General features: G+C 37.8%; 1 protein-coding gene across 13 annotated transcripts in view; it reads right to left on the reverse strand.

Annotated features, from left to right (window-relative positions):
• CTNND2 (catenin delta 2) overlaps window positions 1-27,075 on the reverse strand; it is a 689,312-nt gene that overhangs the window by 223,784 nt on the left and 438,453 nt on the right. For 10 of the 13 annotated variants that reach the window (XM_074899519.1, XM_074899518.1, XM_074899522.1 and 7 more), the window contains one exon: window positions 22,380-22,698. In XM_074899519.1, the coding sequence (XP_074755620.1) occupies window positions 22,380-22,698 (319 nt within the window). The remainder of the gene's footprint in view (window positions 1-22,379; window positions 22,699-27,075) is intronic. The other 3 variants (XM_074899527.1, XM_074899525.1, XM_074899520.1) reach the window with 1 other exon arrangement.

The raw sequence follows: 27,075 nt of genomic DNA on the forward strand, positions 1-27,075 counted from the left end.
CTTCCATGGGAAGCATTGAAAAGTATCAGATCTGACTCTACTTCAGTGACTATCTGTCTTCCCACGCCAGCTTTTCTATCCAAGGACAATGAGAAACAATAATGAACTGGGTTCAGATTGTAGTAAGGTGAATACAAGTAATCTGAAATTTAAACTGGTTTAAGCTACAGCTAATTAGAAAACCATTGTACATAAATGGGAAATCCAGATAGTATTTAAAGAGTACTAGAAGATGATGGATGATGATCCAGCGAGGAACAGCATGCTTTTATGAAGAATAAAGACAGAACAAACAACTGTCCATGGACAAAAGGACACCTATCAAGTGTTCAAAGTCTGAGCTCTTGGCACACTGCTTGATACTGTGTTCATCCTCAGCTTTCCACCTTGTTCTCCTCTTTAAGAAAATCTACCCTGCCTTTGAGCACTCCACGTAAGAATATAAAATAAAGTGAAGAGGCCTTTGGTCATGGAACAGTAAGTCAGTAACCATTCTTTAGCAATTGACTGTAATACCCGCAACTAACTGCTCTGTATTTCACATCAACACTACCACCTTCTCTCCTAGATGCTCTAAAAAATTTTGATTATTCAGGTATAGTATGTTGTTTAATCACTACTCTCTGAGCCTGATCATAAACCCAGCCTTCTACCCACTGAGCTCTTGTCCCATGCAAAACATAGTGTCCTAACATGGATAAAAGAATACTGTGGGAGACAGTGCTGAAAGCCTTGCTAAAATCAAAGCAAATGACATGTGCTGCTGTTCTCTCAACCTCAAATCAAGTCAGTTTATCAGAGAAGCCAACTGGCTGGTCAGGCGTAACTTACCCTAAATAAATCCATGGTGACTGCTTCCACTCATCTTTTCCTTCACCTGCCCGTAACTTATGCCAGAGAGACCCAGTACACCACACAGGTCACTTTACAGCCCCATTTCATTAACTCTATGGACACATCATTTCAAAAATTCCTTATCTAAAAAAAATAATTTAATACTTCTGATGTCAATGGAAGTTCTGTGTGGAGAATATTCACCCCAAACCACTCCACTGTCACTAATTAACTTATATAAGTTTCTAGAGCCTTTTAAGTAACAGAAAATTGTTCTATAAAAGGGCAGGCAGTATAAGAATGTATCCTATAGACATAGAAAACAGGCTTCAAAGTCCTAGAAATTGATTAAAAAGCCAATTAAATATAACAAATTAAAAGAAAGTACTTGTCCTCTATTTCTTTACAGAAGGTAAACACTATATAATATTCACCACATCTCACATGAACAATCCAAGAAAGTGACATAGGCTGGAAGTCTCACCTCTGATTTTTGTTAGTGTTTTGTTCATAATTATGTATTCATTAAACAGATTTCAGTAATGGAAATAGTAAGACATGCCATTTCTTTGGCCTTCCGATATGACTCAGTCTTAACATGTAGTAGTAGTAATTGTGACTACAGGGCTGCAACCCTACCCAGTGTAGCTCAGAGCCCTCAGGTCATTTGGGCCTTACTGGGTCCCCGTGTAAATGAATCAGGTGGTGCTGACTTACAGGCAGTTTCATTTGTATCAGGGCTGAACTCCTTCTGCTGATTTTATTGGAGTAACACTTCAGTTTGTAGTGCTGTATCTATTTTCTCTCCTTACAACAAAATTGTTTCTGTGGCCAGGATCTTTTAGACCAGTCACATTGTTATTAAATGATGTAATCAAGATAGGCAATCTAGACATAAAACTCTGTGAAGAATAATGTTTTAGAAAAACTGAAGTAATCTTAAAAAGCATTCCCTAGTAATATCTTGTAATAAACAGACAGGAGGCCACAAAGCTAACAAGCTTTCTAAACATTATCGGTCTAAAAAGCTTGATGATTTATTTCTTTCCATGTTGTATAGTGTAATAAAAATAATTTACATTTTGGAAGCTTATAAACTACTTTAACCTATGTAAGGTAAGAAAAGCTCAGAATTGACACAAGTCATTTTCCCTTTTGGATTTTATATAAGCAAAGTCTGTAAGCAGGGCACAAAAAAAATACTGTGGTGGGAGGTTGTAAAAGAGACAGATGATGGGGAAGCCCCCTAGGGAAGTTGATTTTATTACAGATCTTGCACTGTACTCCAGAATATCACTGTTAGAAAAAATGAGTACATTGTTTTATCATCTAAAAGCCCAGATGGCCACCAAGGAACAGTTGTTCAAGATAAACTCTAGTATCCCACAGGATTTTCAGTTTAATAATATGAAGCCAATTATAAATCTGTAAAAGTAAGCCAAAACACCTCTTTTGATCTGAAGTCTAGTTTCGTTTCTCTTTTTCAATGTATGGAGAGAGCTATAGGTATCAGAAGATATTAGCACACTAAAACTCTCATGGATAATTTTCAAAGTGCTATATGACAAACATGTAAGTGTCACGGTGGCTACTTATCAAATGAGATAATATTCCCATCCTGCATAGCAAATGTTCATAAGCATCAGAACTTGTAACAGTAACATAATTGAAACTGCTGGTTTGGGGGGTTTTTTGTTTGTTTGGTTGGTTGTTTTTTGTTTGTTTTTTTTTTTTATTTAAATTACAGTGCTCAGCTTTTTCACCCTTAGAAATTTTTTAGTAGCAATAGACTACCTGCATGTCTGGATTTAACCCGTGGCCAAAATGACAGGCATATGGCATAAACCCAGTAATTTTTTGGTGAAAGCTGGGCAACAGGTTTTCATATGCAGTACAGTTGGTTTGTCACCAGATGATCTTACACTCATGCATGGCTGAACAATGCAACTACAATTTGGAAGGCCACTCAGAACTCATTCGTACAAAAGACAGTATGGCTATTCCCAAACCTCTACAGAGACATAAAGCAGGTATTTAACCACCATAAAGACAAGCAGACACAGTTTATAATCAAACTCTATCAAGTAATCTAAATCCCAGGAAAACGAAATACAAACAAAACCAAGCAAAAACCTTTAAGAAGGCACTTTCAACCAAAGAAAATAAATCCCAAATAAAATCCTTATCCTACCTTCTCAAAACACTATCAACAATTACATGATGAGTTCATCTAGTAAAGTTCTGTGCATGAACTAGAAGCATGAAGTAATATGACTTTCTACCTGTTACAATGAGTTAAGTAACAGTACCTCAAAAATTTTCAAGGAATGTTCCAATTTGCAGATAAGGGGATTAAGGAGAATAGGCAAATATCACTGCATCTGAAGCAATCGGTGACAATAAAACCAATGTGGATAATGGTTTTGCAAGCATGGCTGTAGAATAACTAGCAAAACCACATATAACGGATTGTGTAAAAAAACCCAGACTTATCTCAAAGTACTGGAAATAAAACTGCAATTTGTATTAAAATTAGAAAAGCAGCGTTTTGTTTCATGGGTAAGGTTGAAGCAGGAAAATAACTGAACAAAAACTATTACATACTAAGTCATGACTGTTTTTCACAAGCCAAACTGGATCAATGTATGCTGAGGCTGTACAGCAGCACGACAGCCATCCTGTGACATGACACAGGTTGAGCTTTGTACTAGACAGTACAAACCAAAGATGAGGGGTGCCACATACCTTTTTCAATCCTCCCTTTTCCTTGTCTCTAATTCCCTTCCATCACATCCTTTCTTGGACTTCTAGGTTAAGCCTGTTTCTGTGATACACACACATGCACATATGTGTATCACTTCCCTTAGTATGATCAGTCTTCTGCTGAAGATGACAGTGGAAAGTAAGGTTGATAAAGTTTGCAGAATCAGAACCAATCCTCACTAGAAATAATAATACACTCTGTAAACACAGTCATCCATTCAAATACTGTCCTCTGAAAGCCCCAAAGACAGGTATCTTTCTTTCGCATACAGCAAAACAGATTTTCTTGACAAACTGTGACAATTTTCATTGGAGAATTCAGTAATTTCAGAGTATGCACCAGATAGTCATGCAGGCAATTCAAACTAGCTTTCAGCTATAGCAGCCTCACCTACCCACTGGCACAGGAATTGATAGCCTCATTTTCTGGATTGTTTTGCAGAACAATCTTGATTCTGCACATTGTTATCAAAACCCGTTCTGACTGGCTCAGGTTCATATTATATTATTTATGATGCCTGTGCAACAGTAACAGTACTGTATGCTTACCTTTAGTGAAAAGTGGCATCATCTTCAACACTAGGAACTTAAAGAGGGGTTAAAAACAATTTCAATTCTGGTTTATGTCTGTGGACCAGTAAATACTAGAGCATTTCCGGTGAATTTGATACTATACCTTCTGTTACAGATGAGTTACAACCAAGTGTTCAAACATAAAAGGTAAATTTTGTATATGAAATGGATATCTCTTCTCACAAAACCTGTGAAATAGGCATTTACACACTCTAATCTTTAAAAAAGATGGATAAATTAATTTAATCTAAATACACTGGTATAAATCAGTTCAAATAAGTAAATGATCATACCACACAGTCATTAATTTCCAACAATACAGGTTGCTTTGATAAGGACTTACTAGCAAAAGCATCTACACCTCAGCAATATGTAAATGAAAAAGAAACTCTGATTTTGATTATGTAGCTTATTCTTAGCTCTGCTATCCTGAGTAAACATGACACTCACAAAACTTTAACATCAGTATGATCAACTTGGTATCAATATAATTACTCATGTAAGTGACTGCAAGCAGGGTTTAATTCTTCCTTCAAAGACGTCACACAAGTTTTGTTACTGCTTCACTCCTCTCTCCCACCTCGATCAGGTTCTACGTAAATGAACATATGATTGCCAGAAATTCTAAGGATTTGGGGTTTTCCCCCTATTTTGCTTATTACGTTTTATTTACTACACTCGAAAAAAAAACTTTGGCAAACAGTCAGTGAATTAAATTTCTTGTCAAGTTAGTAGCTACTAGTTCACAGAAAACTGTCAACTGTCATCAAAACGGCAAAGTTGAAATTATAACAGTAAATCAGCTTGTGAATAAGAAAGCCATCTTATGTGAAAGCATTGAAAAACTTCCTCCTCTTAGCATTTTATACTCAAGATAGTCCTTAGATACTCTCTACATTCAAATTCTAATAAACAAAAACTTTATTCAGGTATTTGAAAGCACATCTTAGTATTTTAGAATGCAAAGATTGAAATGTAATTGTACAAATCCTCTTTTAGACAAAAATCTGTAGAAGGGCACATTCCTTACTGAATGTATCTATGTGCTGCTTTGACCATGTAAAAATAAAAAGGCAAAATACCGAACAAATTGAAATGTTTGAAATAATTCAGAATATTTGAATTGTTTTGTAAACTCAGAATGAAGATGCGAAGAGAATTCATCTCAGAACACATTAAAATAACTTCAAAACAGCAAACATTCAGGAATTACGTATTTTAATAATTCACGGTTTTGTATTATCTTCAACTTCACTAATCTGATGCAATGAGAACACTCAGACCCCTGAACAAGTGTCCTTCTATGGGGAAAGACAGATTTCATCCCTTGTTCTTGTTTTTTTTGAAGGGTAGAATTCTTCTGTATGACTTCTAAAGTTACTGAGACCATCAGCTTGATGTAACCTAAAGCAAGAACTTGCAACGCCAAGTCATTGCATTCAGATCAGCCTCAATTCTGAAAATAATCATTAGCTTTCCATGATAGAAGATTCCTGATCCCTGCTTTTTTTTTTTTTTTCTTTTTTTTTTTTCCATATGGCATTCCATATGGCATACCATAAATTGCACATCTTTTTAATTATGTTCCGGTCTTCTTACAATTTGTGGAGTAGACAGGGGTAGGGAGGAAGGAAAAAAAAAAAGGCATCCTCTCCTAAGCATCTCCAACTAGCTCAAAGTAACCCAGTGTGAAAAAAAAATATTCCCTACCTATAAACCAAACACTAACCACGTTATAATCAGTTTTTGTGTGCCTTTTAGTCATCAGTGTAATATGCCTACACTTACGAAATGTTAAGGTGAAGTAAGGATAAGTTTTTTATTATATAATGTACATCCAGTAACTTTGATAAATAAAATCCAGACATCGTTTCCAGTGTTGTTTCCCAGAAGTCTGATACACACAAAGGGCTTCTACCATTAACTAATCCATAAATAATTTCTCAACAGCAGCTTACTGTCAACACTCACAGCTTCTACCAACTCCAACATGGTTGTCCTTGTTAGACCTGCTCCTGAAAAATTCATGCTCTGCCAGCTAGAAAACTGTCAGTGAGGACAATTCAAACAATAATAAAGTTGGGGACCAAAGTCTGATATAGCATAGGCATACTGTGTGTAGCAAGGAACATGCCCCTCAGCGAGTATGCATCTCACTTCCACTGCCAAACTGAAGTTGTAATTTTCCCTGAGTTATTCTGAATGATGAGGCATTAAAGCCTTACACTTCAAGGCCAGCATATCATCGCGTGCCTCTTCCACCTTTCCTTGCATGTAAGCAGATATGAGTTCAGCTTCACTCTCCTAACTACTCACAGCGCTTTATGCGGCCATAATGAAATTCTGCTCTGAATTCCTCCTCTTTCAGCAGAGAAGTTAGTAGTTATGCTAAGAAAAATAATTTTGCATCCTGCTTTGTGAGGGGAAAAAAAAAGTATATGCAAGGTAACAGAGTTCCCACTCAAAGCAAAGAATGCTTTAGAGTCAAAAACCATGGCTAATGACATGGCTGTGCACCCTGGCACACAGCACTTTACTAGAGGCTCTAGAGATGATAAGAAAGGGGAAATAAAGGCAGACACCAATTCCTAATCCAATGAAGTCTTATTTGGCAGAACACATGCATGCTAAAGTTCCCCCAAATATTAGATAGAAACTTCCATGTCCTGCAGGTCGTACTTCAAATTTGAAGGGTTCAAAGCCTAGGGGCCAGAAATACCTCTTAGGATAAAAAGAGCAGGAAGCAAATTTACAACTAGGAATATTGCTCTTGGAGTTCACATGCAAGTGTACTTTACTGAAGGTCTTAAGCATTTTTCTGTTTTTCCCTTTGACAAATTTAGAAGAAACACTTCCATGTCAATCTTCTGACCATTTTAATTCATACTAGTTTTATATCTGTCACTCTCCTACATATTTTTAGGTACTTGTTAAAGATCACTCAACTACATCTAGTTAAAGTGTCAAACGAGAACATGACAGGAAGAAAATATCTATTCTAAGGACTTCAGAGACAAAAGTCTTTGGCTTGCAGGTGAGGTAACACAGGAGGGGGATTCATCACTTGACTCTTACTAGGTTTTATTGCAGGGTTTTTGAGATTCCCCAGCATTACGCAAAAAATCCCAGAAAATTTGCTTTTATTACTTCCTCTAATTTCTCGAGCTTCCACGGAGAGTACTTTCTAATGGGCTATAAAACATATTTCTCCAATAAGCATGTTGGGGAGTCTGCTTCCTATCAAAAGAATGAAGATTCTTCTTATGTGATGCAACATGCAATCATTTTAAACTATTCCACAACTCCTCAGCAAAATTTTTAGGGATTTTAGCCCTAAAAAGTAATATTAAAACCCTAGTCAGGGATAATTGTCCTTAAAGAAAAAAAATAATTCTGCTCAATTCAAACATAAAAACAAAGCCAAAATGAAATAGTACCATATCAGCCAATAATTAAATCTCTTCAGAAAAATAGTAACTTTGCTGTCCTATAGGGCAAACTGCTTTTTTCACAAGCAAGGCTTTTGTCACATATATGTGAAATATGTAATAAATACATATATGAATCTAATTACACAGAGTATTATTACTCTTAAAAAAACCCAGTACTCTTTAATCCTCCTTAAAGTCTGTGCAAGTTTGGGTCTCATTCATAGGTCTTCCAAGAAGAGCAACATCTCCTAACAAGAAAATTAGCTAGGACTAAACCAATACCTATCTAGTCTCTTACCTCTTTTGAACCAGAAAGCTACTTTCTTATTGTAAACTCAATCATGAAACAAAGACAGAGAACTTAAGTCTTACACATTGGCTCTACTGGGGTAGAGGTTCCAGTAACTGCATTCCTAGTAAGATGCCAGGCTTCCTTAGACATACCAGCTGATATAAATCAAGTCAGAAGAGTCCTTGTCACTTCAGAATTATACTTTCTTCTCACATATTTTGGTTCTTCATACATTATGAGTGCAGAAGTAATTTGGTGCAGCTGTCAGTCTGAATGACCACTGAACTAGATTTGTGTTAGTGTACGCAGTGTCCAAGGTAAAGTATTAAGCTACAAAAACTCAATAATGTGAAACCAGGGCAATTTTTTAGTCAGATTACTTTTACATGTTTTAATCAAAGCATCCATACTTACTCTGTATTTGAAATAATGGAAAAAACAAAATTCTTTTTAACTTGCCTGTTACTAAAATACTGAAAATGAGTATGTCTGTTCATTGAGATGTCTGTTACAAGATACCACAAATACAGCCAAACTAAAACGATACTGCAGTTTCCACTTTATAATCAAGCAAATCCCAATGGCATCAATGAGATTAACTGCTGTAACTGAATTTGGGTATGTAAAATTTGCAGCTCCTGAGTTCATAATTTCAAAGCAAACAGAGCAGATACTTTGGACTGAGCTGTATAAAGACCATCAAGGATAGGAGCAATGACTCTACTGTAAAAAGAGAACATGAATAACAACCGTATATCCTTTCTGAAGATGACACGGGAAAGACAATGTCTTTTGAACATGAGGTTTCTGTGTGAAAAGTGCTGGAGAACCTGGGGTCTACATCAGGCCAAGTGCTTATCAACATTTACACAATAAATTTCAGCAGCAGCCAACCGTACTGACAAGGAGATTACACTCACTGTATCTATCCTACTGTTTCTTATAAAACAAAGTAATCTGACACACCTCTGAAAAAAAATCACACCCTGCTCCTGTGCCTCATGTCCTCACCTACACACACACACACATGTTGACAGCATACAGCTCCATGCCATATATACATGGATTACAGATTCTGTATACATATACAAACTATATATAATTTTTTTTGGTCTATATGCATATATTTATAGTTTGTATTTATACTGTATGCATAAAGACTGAAGTTCCTACAAACTGCATAAAGGTTGTAGGCAGGGTCGGGGCAGGAGGTCTTCCAGTGTCTTGTCACTGTGGAAAATCCTGTGTTCTGCACTTCTGCTTTCAGATATTCCATGGCCAGCATATGCTCAAGCTAAAAGCCCTACTTAATACTATATACACACATATATACACAAACATATATTTATGTGTATATATAGTAAGCTAAGCTTAGCAAATGCTAAATGTGGAGTGGTAAACAGATTTTTTCTTCTCAGCTAGACTTAATACTTGAGCATTTACATTGTTAGTCGATTTGAAAGACATGTTTTTTGTTGTTCCAGCAACCAAGCTTTCACAGCAGTTTTGATTTTTACAAGATGACAGCATGAGATTGTTGAGTATAGCTGACTATTTTCCACATAGTTCTCATAGATGTCCAAGGTCCTTCAGAGTTCTGCCCTTTGCTGCACACTTTGAAATGCCCTTTTAACATGAACCTTGAACACATATTTGCCCACCTCTTCCAAAACAGTTTTTGTAATTTTCACATGGCATCCTTCCCGCAGGCTTTCACAGCTGGCCTATTCAGAAAGAAACTAGCCCCTTTCTTAATCCTTGTTTTTTCTACTGAGACACCCTTACCAGAGTAACAGTGAAACGTGACTACATTAAAAGCAGTCTGGGGATACCAATAATTATTTGTTGTGATGAATCAAAGCTTTTAACTGATTCAGAGAAGTAAATCTATTGACATAATTAAACAATTTAAATGCTTTTGATTTTAACCCTGCCTTCCTTTCTACTTTCTCTTGTTCTTCATCAGTCCACCTTTCTGCATTTCATTTCAAATTGAAATGAGCTTTTTGGAACAAAGATGTGCAATTTTATGTAATTGTAGCATGTACATCAAAATGAAACCACTGAACCATTTAAATACTAGCAAGATGTGCAGAAACAGCAGCACAAATCCATGTTTTTACCTTTGTTTTACATAAAAAGTAATGCAGGCCAGTAATTCACTAAGCACTTCTCAGAGCTTCCATTCCAAGTTGCACCTTCTCATGGGAGTTGCATCATTATCGCTATTGCGTGCATATATGGAGACAAATACATAAATCCTCACGCCAGTCTCCTTTTCAATGGGATCCTAAGAGAATTCAGTATTACAAAGCCTAAATTTTACATGGGTTTAGGGAGAATGAGAAAGCAAACGTTCCTACCCAAAATGTTCTTTTCCTGAGGTAAAAGAAACAAAGTCAGAGATCATATTTTTTACAATACTACAACACTCGGCTGAAAGCAGCCATCTCTCTTCCCTCTGAGCTTTCTAAGCACTCAATTGGTCTTCCAATTCCCAGAAAACCCAAAAGCTACATTTACTCTCTTTAGTTTCCATTCTTTTTTCTGGCTTTCATTTCAAAATAACATTATTATTTTTCTGAAGTTACTAACCAAAGCCAAATGTCTGCATACGAAAATTACTACTTGCTCTACTAGAAGGTTATTTGCTTTTCTTTTTTACCACTGAGAAATGAGTTCAAACTTCAGTCTTACTTGAAAAATCTAAAACATGTTTCTCTATAGTTTTAATTAAAATTTTAAAGCTGGATCCATGGCATCCAGATTGAAACAAAATCCTTACTCTTCAGAGATGATGACAGTAGAAAATACTTCTCTTGCTACACTGACATCTTAACATTTGAGTGCTAAGTTATTTTAATAGACAGCTATTATCCAAAAAAAATGTTATTTTCTTGTTTGAATCAAGCAGTTTCATCTGTCTGAAAGTTGGAAAAAAAACCCTGAATTGCTTCTAGCTCTTATGAACAGGCTGAGAGACTCAGCTGTTGCATTTAACAGAGGCACAGGGAAACTACAAGAGCATTTCAGACGAAACAGGCAGAGAAAGTTTTCTCTGCACGTATCTCATTGCATGTATTTTGTAAACTTGACAGCAGTGCCTTTTAAACATTCTTCCCCCTACACAGGAAGTTTCACAAAGTGGAAAAAAATATATTGGTAAAACCCTAGTCTCTAACTGTACTGAGAACAAATGCTGAACATCAAAGTACCCTCACTGAATTTCTGAAATTCACTAGTTTTCATTTTAATCTAATAAAATGTCATATGAAAGCTTTGTCTTCTTAAAATTCTTGTGAAAACTAACACAGGTCCCAAAATCAAAATCTGTCTCGTAACCGCTGTCAAAATTTGTCTCACTGTCAAATTTCCATTTAGAAGTTTCTTTGTGTTGTTGCATTTACTCCACTCAAAGTTACATTACAAAGTAAACAGAATTTCCTCTTTGAAAAGACTGCAAGATTTAACTTATATATTGGTTATATTCAGCACAACTGGGAGTGTCATGAGCTTAGCTTTCCCAAGAAACTTGTTATACCAAGGAGCTAAATCAACACCACATGCAGAGAACTCCATTTTCCTAAGAAGTTTAAAATGTTAGAGAAGTGAGGTCATAAATAGTTTATTTTAAAATGTTTCTGAAAAATACTTTGTGCATTTCATTATCCTTCAGGCTATGCTGAAATTGTTAATACGAGTGTGACAGGCTACCTTCATTATTCTGCATGTCTCAGCTGTCACCTACTAGGTCTATCATTCCTCTGTCATCCATTCTATTCTTAATTTTACAGACAGAATATAAATAATGCTCTGAACTAAAATTTAGAGAGATTGATGCATAGACTGTTTTCCTGTTTTTTTTTTCCCCATAAATGTCCTTCTGAAGGAAAACAGTTCTATCAGTTCTTCCCTTCACCCTTCCAAAACTCTTAGCAGACCCAAGAACTGGACTCCCATTTTTACTGAAGGAATGTATATAATCTTAAATACTTCAGAAGAAAGCTTTTGTACAGCACTTCTCTGTTGTTTTTTTTCTGGGGCAGGGTGGGGGGGTGGGGGGATATTCTGGTGTGTAAATTGTGCAGAAGCAGAAAGGTAACAGATGGTTGCTGGAGCTGTGCCACAGAAAATGCAGTGGCTGACAGGATCTGTTATCTCTTAGTGGCTGCAGATAAAACCTTTACAGTTTAGGATAAAATTTAATTTAAAAAATATAGCTGCTTACAAATGAAAAAAAAAATCCACTAGAGAAGACTATGCAAAGAAGATTTCATCCCGCAGAGAAGATTTTATGTATTTAAAAGAATTTCTACATACATGAGAGGAAAAAGCTTTCCTTAAATGGAGGTTCTACAATTTGGCTACTCACAGCACATTCCGTTCTCAGATAGGATGGTAAAGCCACAGGAGAAATCAAACCCCCTTCTCCCACTTTTTTCCTGAAAAAACTATTTAAGATCAAAACATCTAAAGGATCCTCTGTGCGCCAATCTGTGTGCAGTCAGAGCTTTACAAGACATTTGGCAACTACTCTGATGCAGAAAAATGTCAAGCCTTCCCTATTAAAAGCTATTGGAAGGGATCACAGAACTCTACAGAAAACTCAGAAAGCATAAATGGGGTAACCCCTTACAAAAGCCAACTTCTTGCAGGGAAAAAAAAACCCCTCCGTTCATTTTAAGGTAATTCAAGACTGTAAATTTAGGTACAGTGATACAAACACCTACGCAATTACAGGATCACATCACTGAACAACAGAGGCTGCTTCTATCCATGAACTGTTGGACGTGAATTATAACTGACTTAAATAGTTCAAACGTTTTATGTCTTTAACTAAAGTAAACTTTATTAATAGCAAACTATTGTTTTTGAGTAGGCTCACACACATTGGCTCTCTGCAAGCAGATAACTAACCATGCACACAAAGCACGTAACTAACCATGAGAAATGCAGCTCAAAGTAATGAACCAGAAAGGGAACAGCAGCAATATAATTCAGCCAGCAGGAAAGTATTAACTCCACAGAAATACAAAAACCTGTAGATTGCTCCAGGCTCACCCTCAGCCTGGAGTCCTAGCAGGCATCTCCTGGGCTTCACTGACATGGATCCTTTGGGTCCTCCTTGCAATGCAGCAGCAGCTCCAGCCTCTGCTGCTGGCGAGTGACCCCGTTCCACCCTGTCATCCTGCATGTCCTGCAATCCCTGGCTGTGCACGTGGCATCAGCCTGCCCTTAATATAAGGGCATGGGATCAGTAGGTCCCCAGTCAGCACCATTTCCCCTCGCAGTTTGATGGGCAGGTCCCCTCCAAGGAGCATGCCAAGGGGCACTGCTGTTGCAGGCTGTCCCCGTGTCACCTTGTGGGCGAGGAAAAATAGTGTGGTAATTCTGCACCCACATCACTGCCTCACTAGTGGGAAAATCCCAGGTCATTAACATTATACCTAACATCTTACATACCATCTCAGACCTTAGGCCAGGGGAATCCACACCTGGAACATCCTCCTGCTTCTTGTTGAGACATGTTAAGAAATACAATTGATTTTTTTTCATTGTTCTGACCCTGTGATTTAAGGTCAGTTCTTTGCCAGAAATTGTTCAATACATGAAGGTCACATGATATTCTGCACTTCAACTATCTATAAGCCAAGAACCCCATACTGCTGTGGAAATAACCTTCCTGAGTTTTGGAGGCATAGAGAAGTCCCAGGTAGAAATCATGTTGGTGTTTCTGTAAGGAGACAGCCAGGACTATGAAAGTGCAAACACTGCATTAGTATGCAGTAGTCTGAGAGGACAATGAAGTTAAATGAAAAGCAGCCATAGAAATTTAGTTTCTGAATCCTTCCAGGACTCACAGGGAGACAAGAAGAGGGACCACTTTTGATACTAGTAATGTGCTGGAACAAGTGAGGCTGATCAGCACAGCTTCTGAGAGGTTAACAGAGAAAACACAATCCTAACAGAAAGATAAGGGAGTTGCATTTACTTAGACACTGTTACAACTGTGTTGTCAGTATTCATTCCTCCCACTTCCACCAACACGCCTGTGCACGCACACACACACACACACTCACACGATCACTTTCTTTAGCCTTATCACTATAAGTACCAAACTTTCAAACTAAGTTTTTATATTCGAGATGCTCAAATTCAGGTAGGTGAAATGAAGAACATAGCATCAAACAGCATAAAACCAAAAATCAGCCCTCCTCTTTGAAATGCAGTATGTGATCCGAATATATCATGTCCTGGAATGGAATAAAAGAATGATCAAGCTAACTTCAAATAATTTTTGAAGAGTGAAACACTAAATTCAAATACTCTGCGTCTTTAAATCTGTGTGGCTTTTGCTCATTCCCTGAAGTAAATTACTTATTTTACTTTGGGACAGAGTTTGCATGGGTCTTCATTTCCCCTCATGTGCCTTTCTCCTCCATATTTTTACATTTGGTATATTCAGGAAACTTAGAGGTCTTACTCTGTCCTCCTTTGGGCTAAGAAAATCTTTTAGATTCTTTTCAGGTTTTCAGCTATCCAGATCCCTCTACTTCATTGCATAGTAAGGATAAATGTGACCCCATTACAGGTGGATGGCAAGCTAAACAGCAGGTGATCCCACTGTTGCTGCAGTGGCTTAAAAAATCCAAACTAACAAAAAAACCCCCAAACCCAAGTAAAAAAGAATAAATATTTAACAGTAAGTCTAGAGACTAGGAGTTTCCCTGGCAACAATGGCTGTAGGATTTCTATGGGGTGGCTTTTGCTTCCTAGGAAACCACTTGCTTAATGCTAAGAACTGTGATGCATCTCTGAAACTCACTTGTTCATCGAGCTCCTGGAGTGGGGCAGTGGAACGGGGTGAGAAAGAATCCAAGCGAAGGTGATGGAGATTGCCAGAGGAACAGCGATGCCCTGGAGAAAGACAGACTAGGGGCTGGACTTCACATCAGGCTCTGATGTTGAGTGAGCTGGCAGAAATCAGTCTATTCCCATGTAACGTATCTGATCTACACAGAGCTATGGTTCTTAAAAGCTGTTAATTTATAAAAGCTATACAGTTCTGCTAGAAACTAAAAGTTGTTGATCATTCTTTCCCTTAATCATTTTTAGCCCAGCTCTACACTACAAACATTATTTCAGTAAACTCTTGGTGTTATTCACTTATGGAAATCTCCTTCACTTTAAATTATGCGTTTTGTACAACAGCTACGTAATTAGCTGGATTTTGTTTCCTGCCAATAAAATGGTTGTGCAACATCACACCGAGGTCCAGCTTCAGAAACTAACAACCTCTGCACAGCAATTTATGTCTCAGTGTTGAAGATGATTTTCAACTGCTTTTTTTGAGGAGAAAATTGGAGACTATGTGTCCTAATTTTAGCAAGCTTCCTCAAAATTTTGCCTATTCATCTTCTCCACCTAACACACTTCCCTTCCCTCCCTCCCATCATGTTTCCCCTGGAAGTAATAGCAAAATTATCCTTTGAACTTCAAAGCAGCTTACAAATTTAACTGACTTTCAGCATCCCTGTAAACAGTAGGGTCATTATTATCCATTTGGCTGATGAGATGTCCAAGAGCTACTACTGAGAAGCTTCTTATGTGGTTTATCTTGCCAGGAGATCGTAACAGCTTACATGAGCCCAGTAAAGCCTGAAAGTATGGTTCTTCTCCATGTTTTTAATGTCTGGTTGGAAAATATACTTACAACATTTTCTGGCTCTTACAGTCTGTCATCACAGAAAGGCACCACGCAGATTTTGCATCTGTCAAAGTTTGCAAATGAGCCACAGGATACTGAGCAAAATGTGTGGCAAACAAAGGCAGAAACTGTATTGAGACATATATTCACCATTAGAAGCTCAGTTATGTTGTTCAAGAACGATAAATGAGCTATGGACAGTATGAGGAAGAGGTACACTGTCCACCTGCTTCTTCCTGGATCCATGAAGTCATTAAAATATGCAACAGATTAAGAAAGAACCAGTGGAAAGGCCTTTGTAGCCATTCATCAAGTGCAGACCAGCATTACTGGGAGGGGGGTGGGGATAAACAGTAAAACTGTCCGAAAAGCAGACATTGGTCTCATTTCCCCCCCAGTTATTAGATTTGCACTTATGAACACTTCACGAAGCTCTAGCCTGTCCTCCTGAATGCCCTGTATCATTGATAAGTACATAAGTGTCCTTTCACTTCTGTCCCTCCAGCATAAAGGAAAGGAATTACCTTCTGGTAGAGGGAGAGGACTGTAAGAGCTAAACTTTCAGATCAAAACAAGAGATGAGGCATCATCTGTCTCAAAATTACACTCTGTATACTGCATAAATAACCTACCAAATAAATTTACTACATATAACCTGTTCTACTCTGCTGATGGCTTAGGAACTATAAGCACTTCTGGACAGACTCATTATTCAAACTACATGGACCAGCACCATTCGTGTTACTGTGATACACCAAAATTTTGATGTTCTGTGATTACAGTAAGGCAGGTTTGTTAATGATAGGATCAGATTTCTTTAAAGACTGGATTGCAACAAAATAGAGTGGCCTCCTGCACTGTCAATAAAATGGTACTAGTCACAGAGGAGAGGAAGTCGGTGCTACTGCTTCATGAGCTAAAAGCACAATTTATTCCTTCAGCACACTTCAGGGGTTTTTGTTTTGTTTTGTCTGTTTGTTTTTGACCCCAAGCATTTCTCCCAGGAGAAATGAGCTTCCTAAACAACATGGGGCAAATTCCAGAGAGAAAAAAAATAGCAAATACAGGTGGATGCTGTTGTGCATACTGAATCGCACCTGCTGCGCTGTGAAATGACTCCACCTATGCCATTTATAAACCACCTCAATGTAAACAGTGGAAAGACAGAAACTGTTGGCACATACAGCAATGTGCTCAAATACACACAAAAATAAGTTTTCCACGTTCTGGGGGCCACTCTATTTCAGCACAAGTTGACACTTACATGGACCAGTTAGCTCCTCATTTATCTTGTTATGCTCAAGCCAGAACTAAACATTCTCTACAAAAGTCTTTTCCAGCCAAGGTTTCCAACTATGTAAGTCTCCTGAAACCCCAAATTAACAGACTGTAGGATATAGTCTATGGATTTGGAGAACCACCTTTGGAAAATCACCTCGCCTTTTACTTTACCCTTAATTTCAGATAAAGGTAAGAGGCACGTTGAAAACTATTGAGTGATAAGAAGAGCTGCCTATCACACACTGAGTCATAGAAAAGCAGGAAGGTACATCTGCAAGCCTGTTCTCTCTCATCCAGACCAGGAATATGAACTTCAGTCTTCTACCTCTTGGGTCAGAGAGTTAAGCCAGAGACCCACCAACACCACCAACAGCCCAGCCCTCTGGATTCTGAAAAGCCAAGCCCAGATCTCAGGACTGACCACAGCAGTGCTGCACGGTGTTGTCATCAGCTGTACTGTGTTCACGGCAAGGCCTTTTACTCCACCACAAGTTTCTTTCTGAAGGTGACAACCCTTCCCAAAGAAGATACCAGTCACGTTTCCATCAAGATGTCCAACCTCTCATACATGCAGGTTTACACTGTTGTTTTCTTACCTCATTACACGGCTCAAGTGCCTGGCTGCTATTCAAATTTACAGTAGACTAACACTATTAACACTGAGACAATCATTGGAACAAAGTGAGATTAAATAGATGTTGAAGACTCCTGAAGAAACATTTATCTTTTATCAGGCCATGTTCCAAATTCTACGTGCTAATCTTATAAGCAGTTTTACTGGAGCACAGAAATGTAACTAGAGTTTATTTTACTTTTATCACTTTTCCTACAGAAAAATAAATCTCTCTAGCTTGTATTTTGCAAACGGAGCATATTTTGGGGGAAAAAAAAGAAAAAAAAAAAAAAAAGGATGAGTTTTGAAACTTACAGTTCACACAAAATGTTCTGTTCTAATTTATTTCCTTTCATAAAGTCAAAAGGAAGCCAATTTAAAAATTTATAAGATAGACAGCATCATCATCTTCTGCTTAGGAGGAAATTAAGGCCAGTGGAGGTAATGAAATGGAAAGTTGACTCTAAAAGAGCAGAATGGAGTAGAAACATTTCAGGGTATTACAGTTAAAACATGCAATACCTGGAAATCTCTGTCTCTATGTTGGCCTATACTCAGAAAATTCTAAAGGTGAGAACCGCTATGAAATAGCTGATTGTAAAAAGTTGCAACATGATTCTACTGCTAGTGGTTTGGGGGTTTTTGTGTGTTTTGTTTGTTTGCTTTAAACAAAAAGCCCAATCAATATTGTGGTCTGCTCTATAATGAAGAATGAACCCTTTATAGCTTCATTCACCAAGTTACCCCATTTCTTCTGAATAAACGGTTTAAAAGATTCTGAAACGTGTCTTGGGAAAGAGGATGCTACAATGGAAAATCTTAAGTGTAGATCAATATAATTCAATGCAATATGAAAATGGACATTTGAACTCTGAAATTCAATTTTGCAGCCTTAATGGAATGTATTCCACATAATTCTTGCTGTTAACTCAGCATCTTGCCAGCTTCTTTGCAGAAGAAGATGGGGGTACAGCAGCATGTAAATAAAAACTGGCAATAAGAGAAGTCACAAAACAACGAAGAAAACGGGTTGACTCAACACATCAAACCAGACACAGTGAATTTGTAAACAAGTAAAACCACTGTTACTGCAAAACTTCATTGATATGTATTTAACTGAAGGGTGTGAAAATTATGTGGTTTTCATGTTTTGCAGCAAGTACGATTTATCAGCAGCTGTACATGTACATGGTTTCTTACTAGGTTAAAAACGCAAAAAATTAAGTAATTTACACACACTTGACAGGTTTGTATTTTGGAGTGAAAATTGGAAGGCACACAGACTGACAACTGGATACCGGCTCTTATATTTCTAGGACTCCCCAGTTCCCCTAAAGTCTAGGAATAGACAAAACTTAGATAATTTGTTGGTGCCAAGAGACAGATTAATCTTGCCTAAATGAAAATAGGCTGGAAAATATCACATGAACATATATTTCTGACACCTTAAAATACTCATGACTCTCTCATTCACAGTTCAGTAGGAACCAAAAGCAAGACAACAATTAGAAAATAAATACTGTTCTCTTTCCTTCCCTATGACACTTTTTCATGTAAGAGATTATGGCATGAAACTGTTTATATCACAGCCCTACTACATATTTCTCTTCCTTTTTTGACATGAAATAAACATAAAACAATGTTCTCAGGAATCAAACTGTAAATTATGTTTGATACTCAGCTTTTCCATTTTCCATATGCAGAACTTAAATTTTATTTCTGACAGGTGACACGGGGCTTATTTTCTTTTTAAATAACAAAGCCTCAGACTCTCCACCAGTATAGATGTATACATTTTTTGTTACCTGTTATATGAGCTCGTATCAGCTAACAGTCTACCTGTGTAAATTAAAATTATTCCCTACACAAACTTGTTAATAAATATCTTGATACTTTTTAAAAATAGTGTTCTCCCAAACTTTAAGTTAATGAACATTAACTGCATTTTATGACAGTTGGATGATGCGGAACAGATGTTGAGCTAAAATTTCATTTACCAAATGTCAGCTTAGAACATGTATGTAAAACTGGAGTATTAGTAATCCAAACTACATGGTGAAAACAATGGAAAAAATTGTCAACTACATCTGTGCCTGCCAACCATTTTTCTGCGACTTCAGATGAAAATTCCGCCTGAACTGAAGATTCCAGAAAATAATGTTCAGTTTTAGGAACTCTAATTGCTTATTAGGATCAGTACATTCTCTTCTGGGTATCTATTTCTCATCTTGAGCTGACTGATATATAGCAAACACTAATCAAAAGCCTGCAATTAGTATGCCTTTGTCTTGCAGATTTTCCTCTGCCAGTGAGCCTTTGTCTGGGGCTTTGGTTGGACAGGTAGGCTCAGTATCTGAAAATGATGCCTGCCATTCCCCTCCAGGATTCATGCCAGTCACAAAAAATCCCAACCAACCAGCCAACCAAAGGAACAATACATCTGTAATGAAACTCAAAACTTATCAGTTGACAAATTCCACCCGCTGACCAACATGTTTATTTTTTTCTTGCTGCATAAGTATAAACAATAACCCCCTGAGGAACACAATGCAACTAAACACAGCCATTGAAAGTCCTTCTCATATTTGGGCCATGTTTTCCTAAATTCTAATTATATCTCCCATGTGCTACCCTAAATAATTTCTGTCCTTCCATAATATTTTTTCAAGCATCTGGAAAGTTTTCTGTCTCCTCCTTTCCACGCTTGTCATTTATCCACATTTTTTGTAATCTATCCATAGAAATCAACATGTTAAAGGTCTCCTGATTGCTGTTGTTGCTTTCCTCCAAACTCCTTCCAATTTTTCAATGTCTTTCCAATAGCAGCAACTGCCGTAGGCCACAGATAGTTTCACAAGCCAGTCAGGTGGACTGTAGCTTCTGGGGACTAAGGCATAACATAATCAGGTGTGCTTCTGACATTCTTTATAAGAACTATTCGAACCAACAAGTAAGGGCAGCAATACTGAGTAAAAGACACTATGCACAGCCCATGGATCAAATGAATGAGATCAATACAAAAGTTATTTTGTAAAATCCCAGTCCATCTAATAGTAATTAGAAAAAATATTTAATGGTCCCCTCTAAAGAGTTTATGAAGTTTAATTTATACCCGTTCACTTCTGCTTTACCTACAGAAATCAGTATTCATGAAAGGACAAATGGTATCACAAGACAAGAAAGAATCAAAAAGCAGGCAAATGAAAATCTTGCAAGAGGAAATCTTCTTTTACAAACACATATCCTATACATTAACTGACTGACAGTTGCAAAGCGATAGCAGAGCAACTAAACAGAGATAACCTTTTCTTAAAAAGATACTGTCTAGGATCTGTAGAGTACCGTAAGTATGTGTTTCCTGTCTACAGGGAGTAGTGCCTTCAACATCATCATGCTTCTCCTACGAACATTTGATATAGATTACCGTCATTTCTCCTCTGGTTTACTGCACTCCTAAGTAATGTTCTTTAAGTCTGAACAAGAGACAATTACAGAGCAAAGCTCTTTTTTCTCCATGGGCTTTTATGTTCTGGAATACAAATATATCAAAATACTAAGGTTTTAGAAAAAGACTGTTTCCCTCTGGTTACCAATGCTTGCTCTGGGGTAGAGGGAAGAAGGGGAGGAATTCAATTTATATGTTTTCAAATTTCTGGAGGAAAAGCTAAGGGGGGAAAAAAAAAAGGTTAAAGCAGAAGTGTTCTCAACAAGTAAAACTCTGCAATGGCAGAAGTAGCTGTAAGCAGTGATGTTTCTGATGTGCCATAAAATTTAGCTGTTGTTGTGTTCCTGGCTGGAGCGACAGAGAACTGCTGTAATGCTAAACAAGTAGAGAGGTAAGGTTGATAAGGTTTGCTTTTTTAATGCAGAGAAAGAAATCTTTTCAAATTTTGCTTAAACACCTCCAGCATTTTTGTTGGGGGTAAATTTTTGGGCTCTCCCATCATTAAATTGCACGTAGCAAAAATAGATATACCAAACCATCTGCCATTGAAAAGCCCTGTATAAATTAACACTTTCAACAAGTTTAAACTTGTTACCAAAGAGACTTGCTTTCTTTTCCACTGGAAAACTGAAGAAAATCACCAAGTGCATTGAGGATTACAGTTAGCATTTCCATTGCCATTATCATGGAAGTAAAATCACTCGCCAGAAAACCGTCTCTCTAATACATCTGCCTGTTTGGGATACTCTGCTATATATCTGCTCACTATAAAGCTTCCTCCTTGCACCTTCCCTAGGTACAGAAGGATGGTCATGCCTCACAGCAACATTAAAAGTTGTACTATATATTTAAAAAGCATGCACAGTAACAACCATTTATGCAAAGCTGTAATACATAGATTCTGTTACCACGTACTGGCATTGGAAGCCTACACAACACATAGGGTAAAGCACAAGCCTGATTACATGTTGCTTCGACATTGCTCTGTCTCATTGCACAATACCAGAACATCGTTTTCTGCAGCTTTTATGAGTATTAACTGCAGATAAACCAAGAATTTTAACAACTTCTGCCCAAGGAACAACTTGAAAATTCCATCCATTAATGGTTAGAGTCAAAACAGTCATACCACTCCTCCCATTTTCAGACAAAACTACTTTCCATAAGCTTTTGAGGGGTGGTAGTACTGTAGGCAGGCTGAAGACACACATTCAAGACCACACCTATCATTTCGTTTCACAGAAGAGCTCATGAGAGCCTTCCAAGGCAAAGCATTAGGACAAAACTGTTATGCAAACAAAATCTTTCACGTAAAATCACAGGGGTTTTTGTTTTTGTTTTGTTTTTTTCGATATTCAACAGCAAAAACATACAAAGCAAACTGCAATTACAAACCTCTGCACGATCAAGAAATAGTAGACAAGGAAGGTTTCACCCACCTGGGATCTTTCTGAATGCTATCAATGGAAGGTGACCTAGCCAAGGTCCCTTCAGGTGGGATGGCTGGCCCAGATTTGCTGTATGGTGATTCAACAGAAGGACAATACTGCAGCTGTCGGTAGGGGTCTGCGTAATTGGAGGCTGGGCCGGCCGCATAGCTGGCCCTCTGGAAGGTCGCTGTTGCGTTCTGTGTGCCGTGTTGACTGCCTGTGCGCTGTAAGGGTACGGAGTCGACACCAGGGGAAGATGGGGCTACGACAGGAAAGTAGGGACAAAGTAAAAAATTGAGGACCTGTTCACAGAAATGGTTAACCAGGTCTAGGCAGAGGAAAAAAAAAAACCACACACATATAAAACAGGGGTCCAAAAAGAATGAGAAAAAAAAAACAAACAACATTGTCATTTTCAAAACCATTGAAGTAAATAACTGTCAAATGAATTTCTAAATGACACTTCTGGACTAGAAGACTTTTACACCAGTTAAATAGACCATAGCAGTGCTTTTCACCTGAAGTTTTAACTGCACTAACCTGAAATGAAAAGAGTGCAGAAGCAGCATGGGAATCGGGACTCACAACCACCACCAAGTGAGGTTTTTCCAGACCTTACAAGGGTGTGAATCAGTCAGATCAACCAGCAAAAGGAGGGTCAAACCAGGCTCAAGAGCCCAAATTGAGACAGATGGTTATATAGCAGAAGAAACAGACAGGCATACCCATCCCAAGTTTGTAGCCCTGGTATCCATAAAGCAGGTAAAACCAGACACTTGCTACTGAGAGTTGCTGCCTACTCTTCGTTAAAAGTTCTTATGCGCATTTCACCTTAAGTAAGACTTAGGGGACTGATACTGCTAACTCAGTCTGAAAAAGAGCTAAGCACAAGGTGATCACATGGATGTCTTAATGCATGCCAGCAATGGCTGTGCTCACACACCACAGCTCAAGATTAATGCATTACCAGTTTTGAGCCGCTTAACCAATAGATGTAAAGTGACCTAATGCTTTTGTGACTGAAAAATCTTATTAATCTCTCTTGTAGCCCATTATCTTTCTGTTACAGCACCATGTACTAGAGATCCAGTCTGCTTTATGATTCTTATTAAACATGCAGTATTTCTGAACCAAATTCCAGTCAATGGCAAATGGCTTATCACTGTAAGGGGACGAGGACCAATATCCACATGATCTTTGGCCTGGAAACAAATACAAATTAAATGCTGGCTCTGCTCAGAAGGAAATTCAGGCTGTTTGAAGTGGCACATGATCTCATGGTGGCTCCTGTTTCCCCCTGTCCCAAGACAACAAGAATATTTTCGCCAATGGGAGTGGGCCCGGGTCCAGGAATACTTTTAGCTGGGTGAAAATCATATGTTAAACTGTAGGCAAAACCGCATATTAAAGAGGCAGGTTTTCATAATAGATTTACCAATAATTTCTTATAAACATGCACATTTACATTTTAAGAAAATAAATATTTAATATATTATAGGTCCATGAAAGGGACTTTAAACGTTTTATCTCAAAGTGTCAGCAAATGAAATACAGTGAGCTTTAAATACAATTACAGCATTTTTATCTGACCTAGTACTTGCCAAATTTACAACACCTGAAAATTTTAAATTTGTATCAAATCTTCTCCTCATTTCTAATTTTTTCTTACAGTTCTGAAGGACATAATTTTACAATAACAAGTATTATGTTATAACTTAAAACTTGTAAGTGGGATCGCCCACTTATCTATTGCCCCATCATTGGGAGTGTTCAAGGCCAGGTTGGATGGGGCTTTGAGCAACCTGATCTAGTGAAAGTGTCCCTGCCCATTATCTTTAAGGTCCCTTTCAACCCAAACCACTCTTTGATTCTGTGATTACATTAACTTACATATATAGCAACATTTTAAAACTACTGTTTTTCCTTAAGATATTAGTAATAGACACATATAGACCTTTTTGTAAAATTGCATCAGTTAAAATGCAGTAACAGTATTAGCATACTGAAACATCTCATGCACAGATCATGCTAAATTCAGTGTTAGGAAGACATAAGGGAAACATCACATTTTAACAGAAAATACACACAGTTCAAAATCAAAATTTGGTGCCTTGTGAGAAAAAGAGTAAAAGAAAACAGAGAAAATACTGGAAGTATTTTCAAGTGAAAAGCAAAAACGAAATTATATACTGACACAGCATACTCTGAAGTACTGCCACTCTGCAGAATATGCTGCTAGCTTTTGACACTTGGGGAATTGCAAAAAACCCTACAACGCTAATACTGCTGAAGACAAGAACTTCATTGCAATGTATATTGCTTAGCAAAATATTCCACTGCATTTCCCTTCCTCTTCTTTGCAAGACAGTTCGATGGAAATCGTGTTTGTTTTTAAACTCTTTGAAAACTTTTCTATTTTCTCTTTTGTCTTGTTATCAAAATAGGTATTTTTATGAACTGAAACTAGCTGTTGCCCTAACACCTACATGCTTTTTGAGTCATTCTGATTCATTTCTCAAATTATCTTCCTAGCAGACTGTTACTTCCTTTTGAATTTCATCACAATGAACACAGGAGTGCTACAGTCAGAATATGAGAATGAGACAAATATATGACTTACTTAAACATTCACAAATCAGCTTGTTTGGCTAGTGTTACCCAGATCAATTAAAAGAAAAAACAAAAGTCAAACAACTAACACTTTAGAAGAACTTTTACATCTAACTTGACTACAGCCCCCTTCATGGACTGTCAAAGGGTTAAGCTTTAGCAGACATTTTTCACTAGTAATTTCATGTAGAATTAAAGCAAAGCCATCTCCTGTCAAAACATTACTCTTGCTTTAACAAACCCTTTTTCAGCCAGACTTACTGACTGAAGTGTGGCTCTTTAGGCTATGGCAAACTTTCCATCTATTGAGATCTCTCTTCTATTTAGCTATTAAAACAGAAAAGCCATAGTGATTATGTCTATTAAAATAAATAAATTCAGAAGTCCATTTGCCTCACCCAGCAAGAGCAAGCCTTCAGTGAGCACGGGGGCATGCAGAAGTCACACACTTGGAGTGGCCCAGAAAGCATTCATGTACCAGCTATCTTTGCAGATGGTCATGAAACATTTTTACATGTTTTTAAACTGAAGACACTTACCTCTTTCTTTAGCTTTCACATTTGACTCTCAAATCTAAACCATCTACACCTCAGCCAGAATCAGCTCATCATAGGTAAGACACAATACTACTTTGACAAGGATCAGGGGTTTGCCCCAGCAAGGGAAGAGAGGAGTTAACAGAAGTGCTGTTTCTGGAGAAATGGGCTGCTTCCCCCAACTCAGCACCAGCCAACAGCCCGGCCATCCTGAGATCTGTCCTGGCTGAAACAGGATCATGGCCAAGTCACTTTATTGCCCTGGGTCTATGGTGGACCCTATTCTGCCTCCAGATAAAGGTAAAACCACAGTCACGTGAACTTTTGAAGAAACAGGTCTAGTTCTGTGGACACCTTGACACCCTGTCGATTTAATAAGAAGCTTGGAGGTAAAGATGTCTACAAAACGAGACCTGCTCCTCTTCTTCAAAGTCCCAGAACTTACAATGAGATCAAGATTAAATTCAAAGAAATAAAAGGCCTCAAAAATCTTACTTACCCTGTATCTTGCCTTGCCAAAGTGACCACCCATGTAAGCACTGTTTTTAATAGTGACTGCTGCCCCACTTCTAAAAAATTAGATGGAAATTCAGTGGTTGATGTCAGATACATATCACAAGTTCTGCTCTGCTCCTTTTGCACCTCAGCCTACTTACAGCTCCTTCCTAGGACTGCTCAGTGGTGGCCTTGCAGAGGCACAAGGAGAGAGCAACTGGCAATTGGCCACCCCTTCCAAGTACCCCACTCCAGACACACAACAGGGGCTTGTACAGACCACAGCCTGCAATGCTGATGTGGCTTGCACTGACGGAGGGTCACAGCACCCACTCTCTGCCGCAGCTAGCAGATACTGAGTATAGCAAGTAACATGCTCAGTAGTAGGCAAATAAATCTCTATACTTCCATGACATTTTAAACTTCAGCGTAAGAACCATGCTTGAGGAGAATTTTAATTTTGGGTTGAGAAAAGGGTTTCACTGAGAATTTCCAAAGTGAACATTTTGCACTGTGCGAGTCCAGAACTATAGTCTCAGTGAAAAGATTTCAGTTTGTCACCTAAACATTTAAGATCTTGTTTTAATGTGACATGTCATTAATATCTTAAAAATATTGTATCACCTCAACCCTTCACTACTGAAGCACCGAAATCACATCCCAAAAAACGGAGCATCTGGGGCACCACACAGATATTTAATACGTTCTTATAAATCCTTGCCAAAGAGAAAGAAAAGCCCTTCTTAACTATAATGAAAACCTTCCAAAGACCAGATGTATGCACTGATTATGGTTCTCTTGATTGAAGAAACAGCATACAGAAAACCTAGCCTTTATAATTTTTTACGGCTTTCGCATAGCATTAACAAAGATACAGCAACTTTTATACTAATGCTGAAAATTTAGGTGTATCGCTAAATATACTCACAGGCTCATAATGAGATACTCAGAAATTCACTTTCAGATTTTGTATCTTCTTTTAAAATCTGTGACAGCTCTAGAAACAACTAACAAAATCCAAAAAGCAAGAACATGTTGATTTAGGCAGGGATGCTACTGCACCA

This window comes from Athene noctua, chromosome 2, assembly GCF_965140245.1.
Source record: "Athene noctua chromosome 2, bAthNoc1.hap1.1, whole genome shotgun sequence".
NCBI lineage: Eukaryota > Metazoa > Chordata > Aves > Strigiformes > Strigidae > Athene > Athene noctua.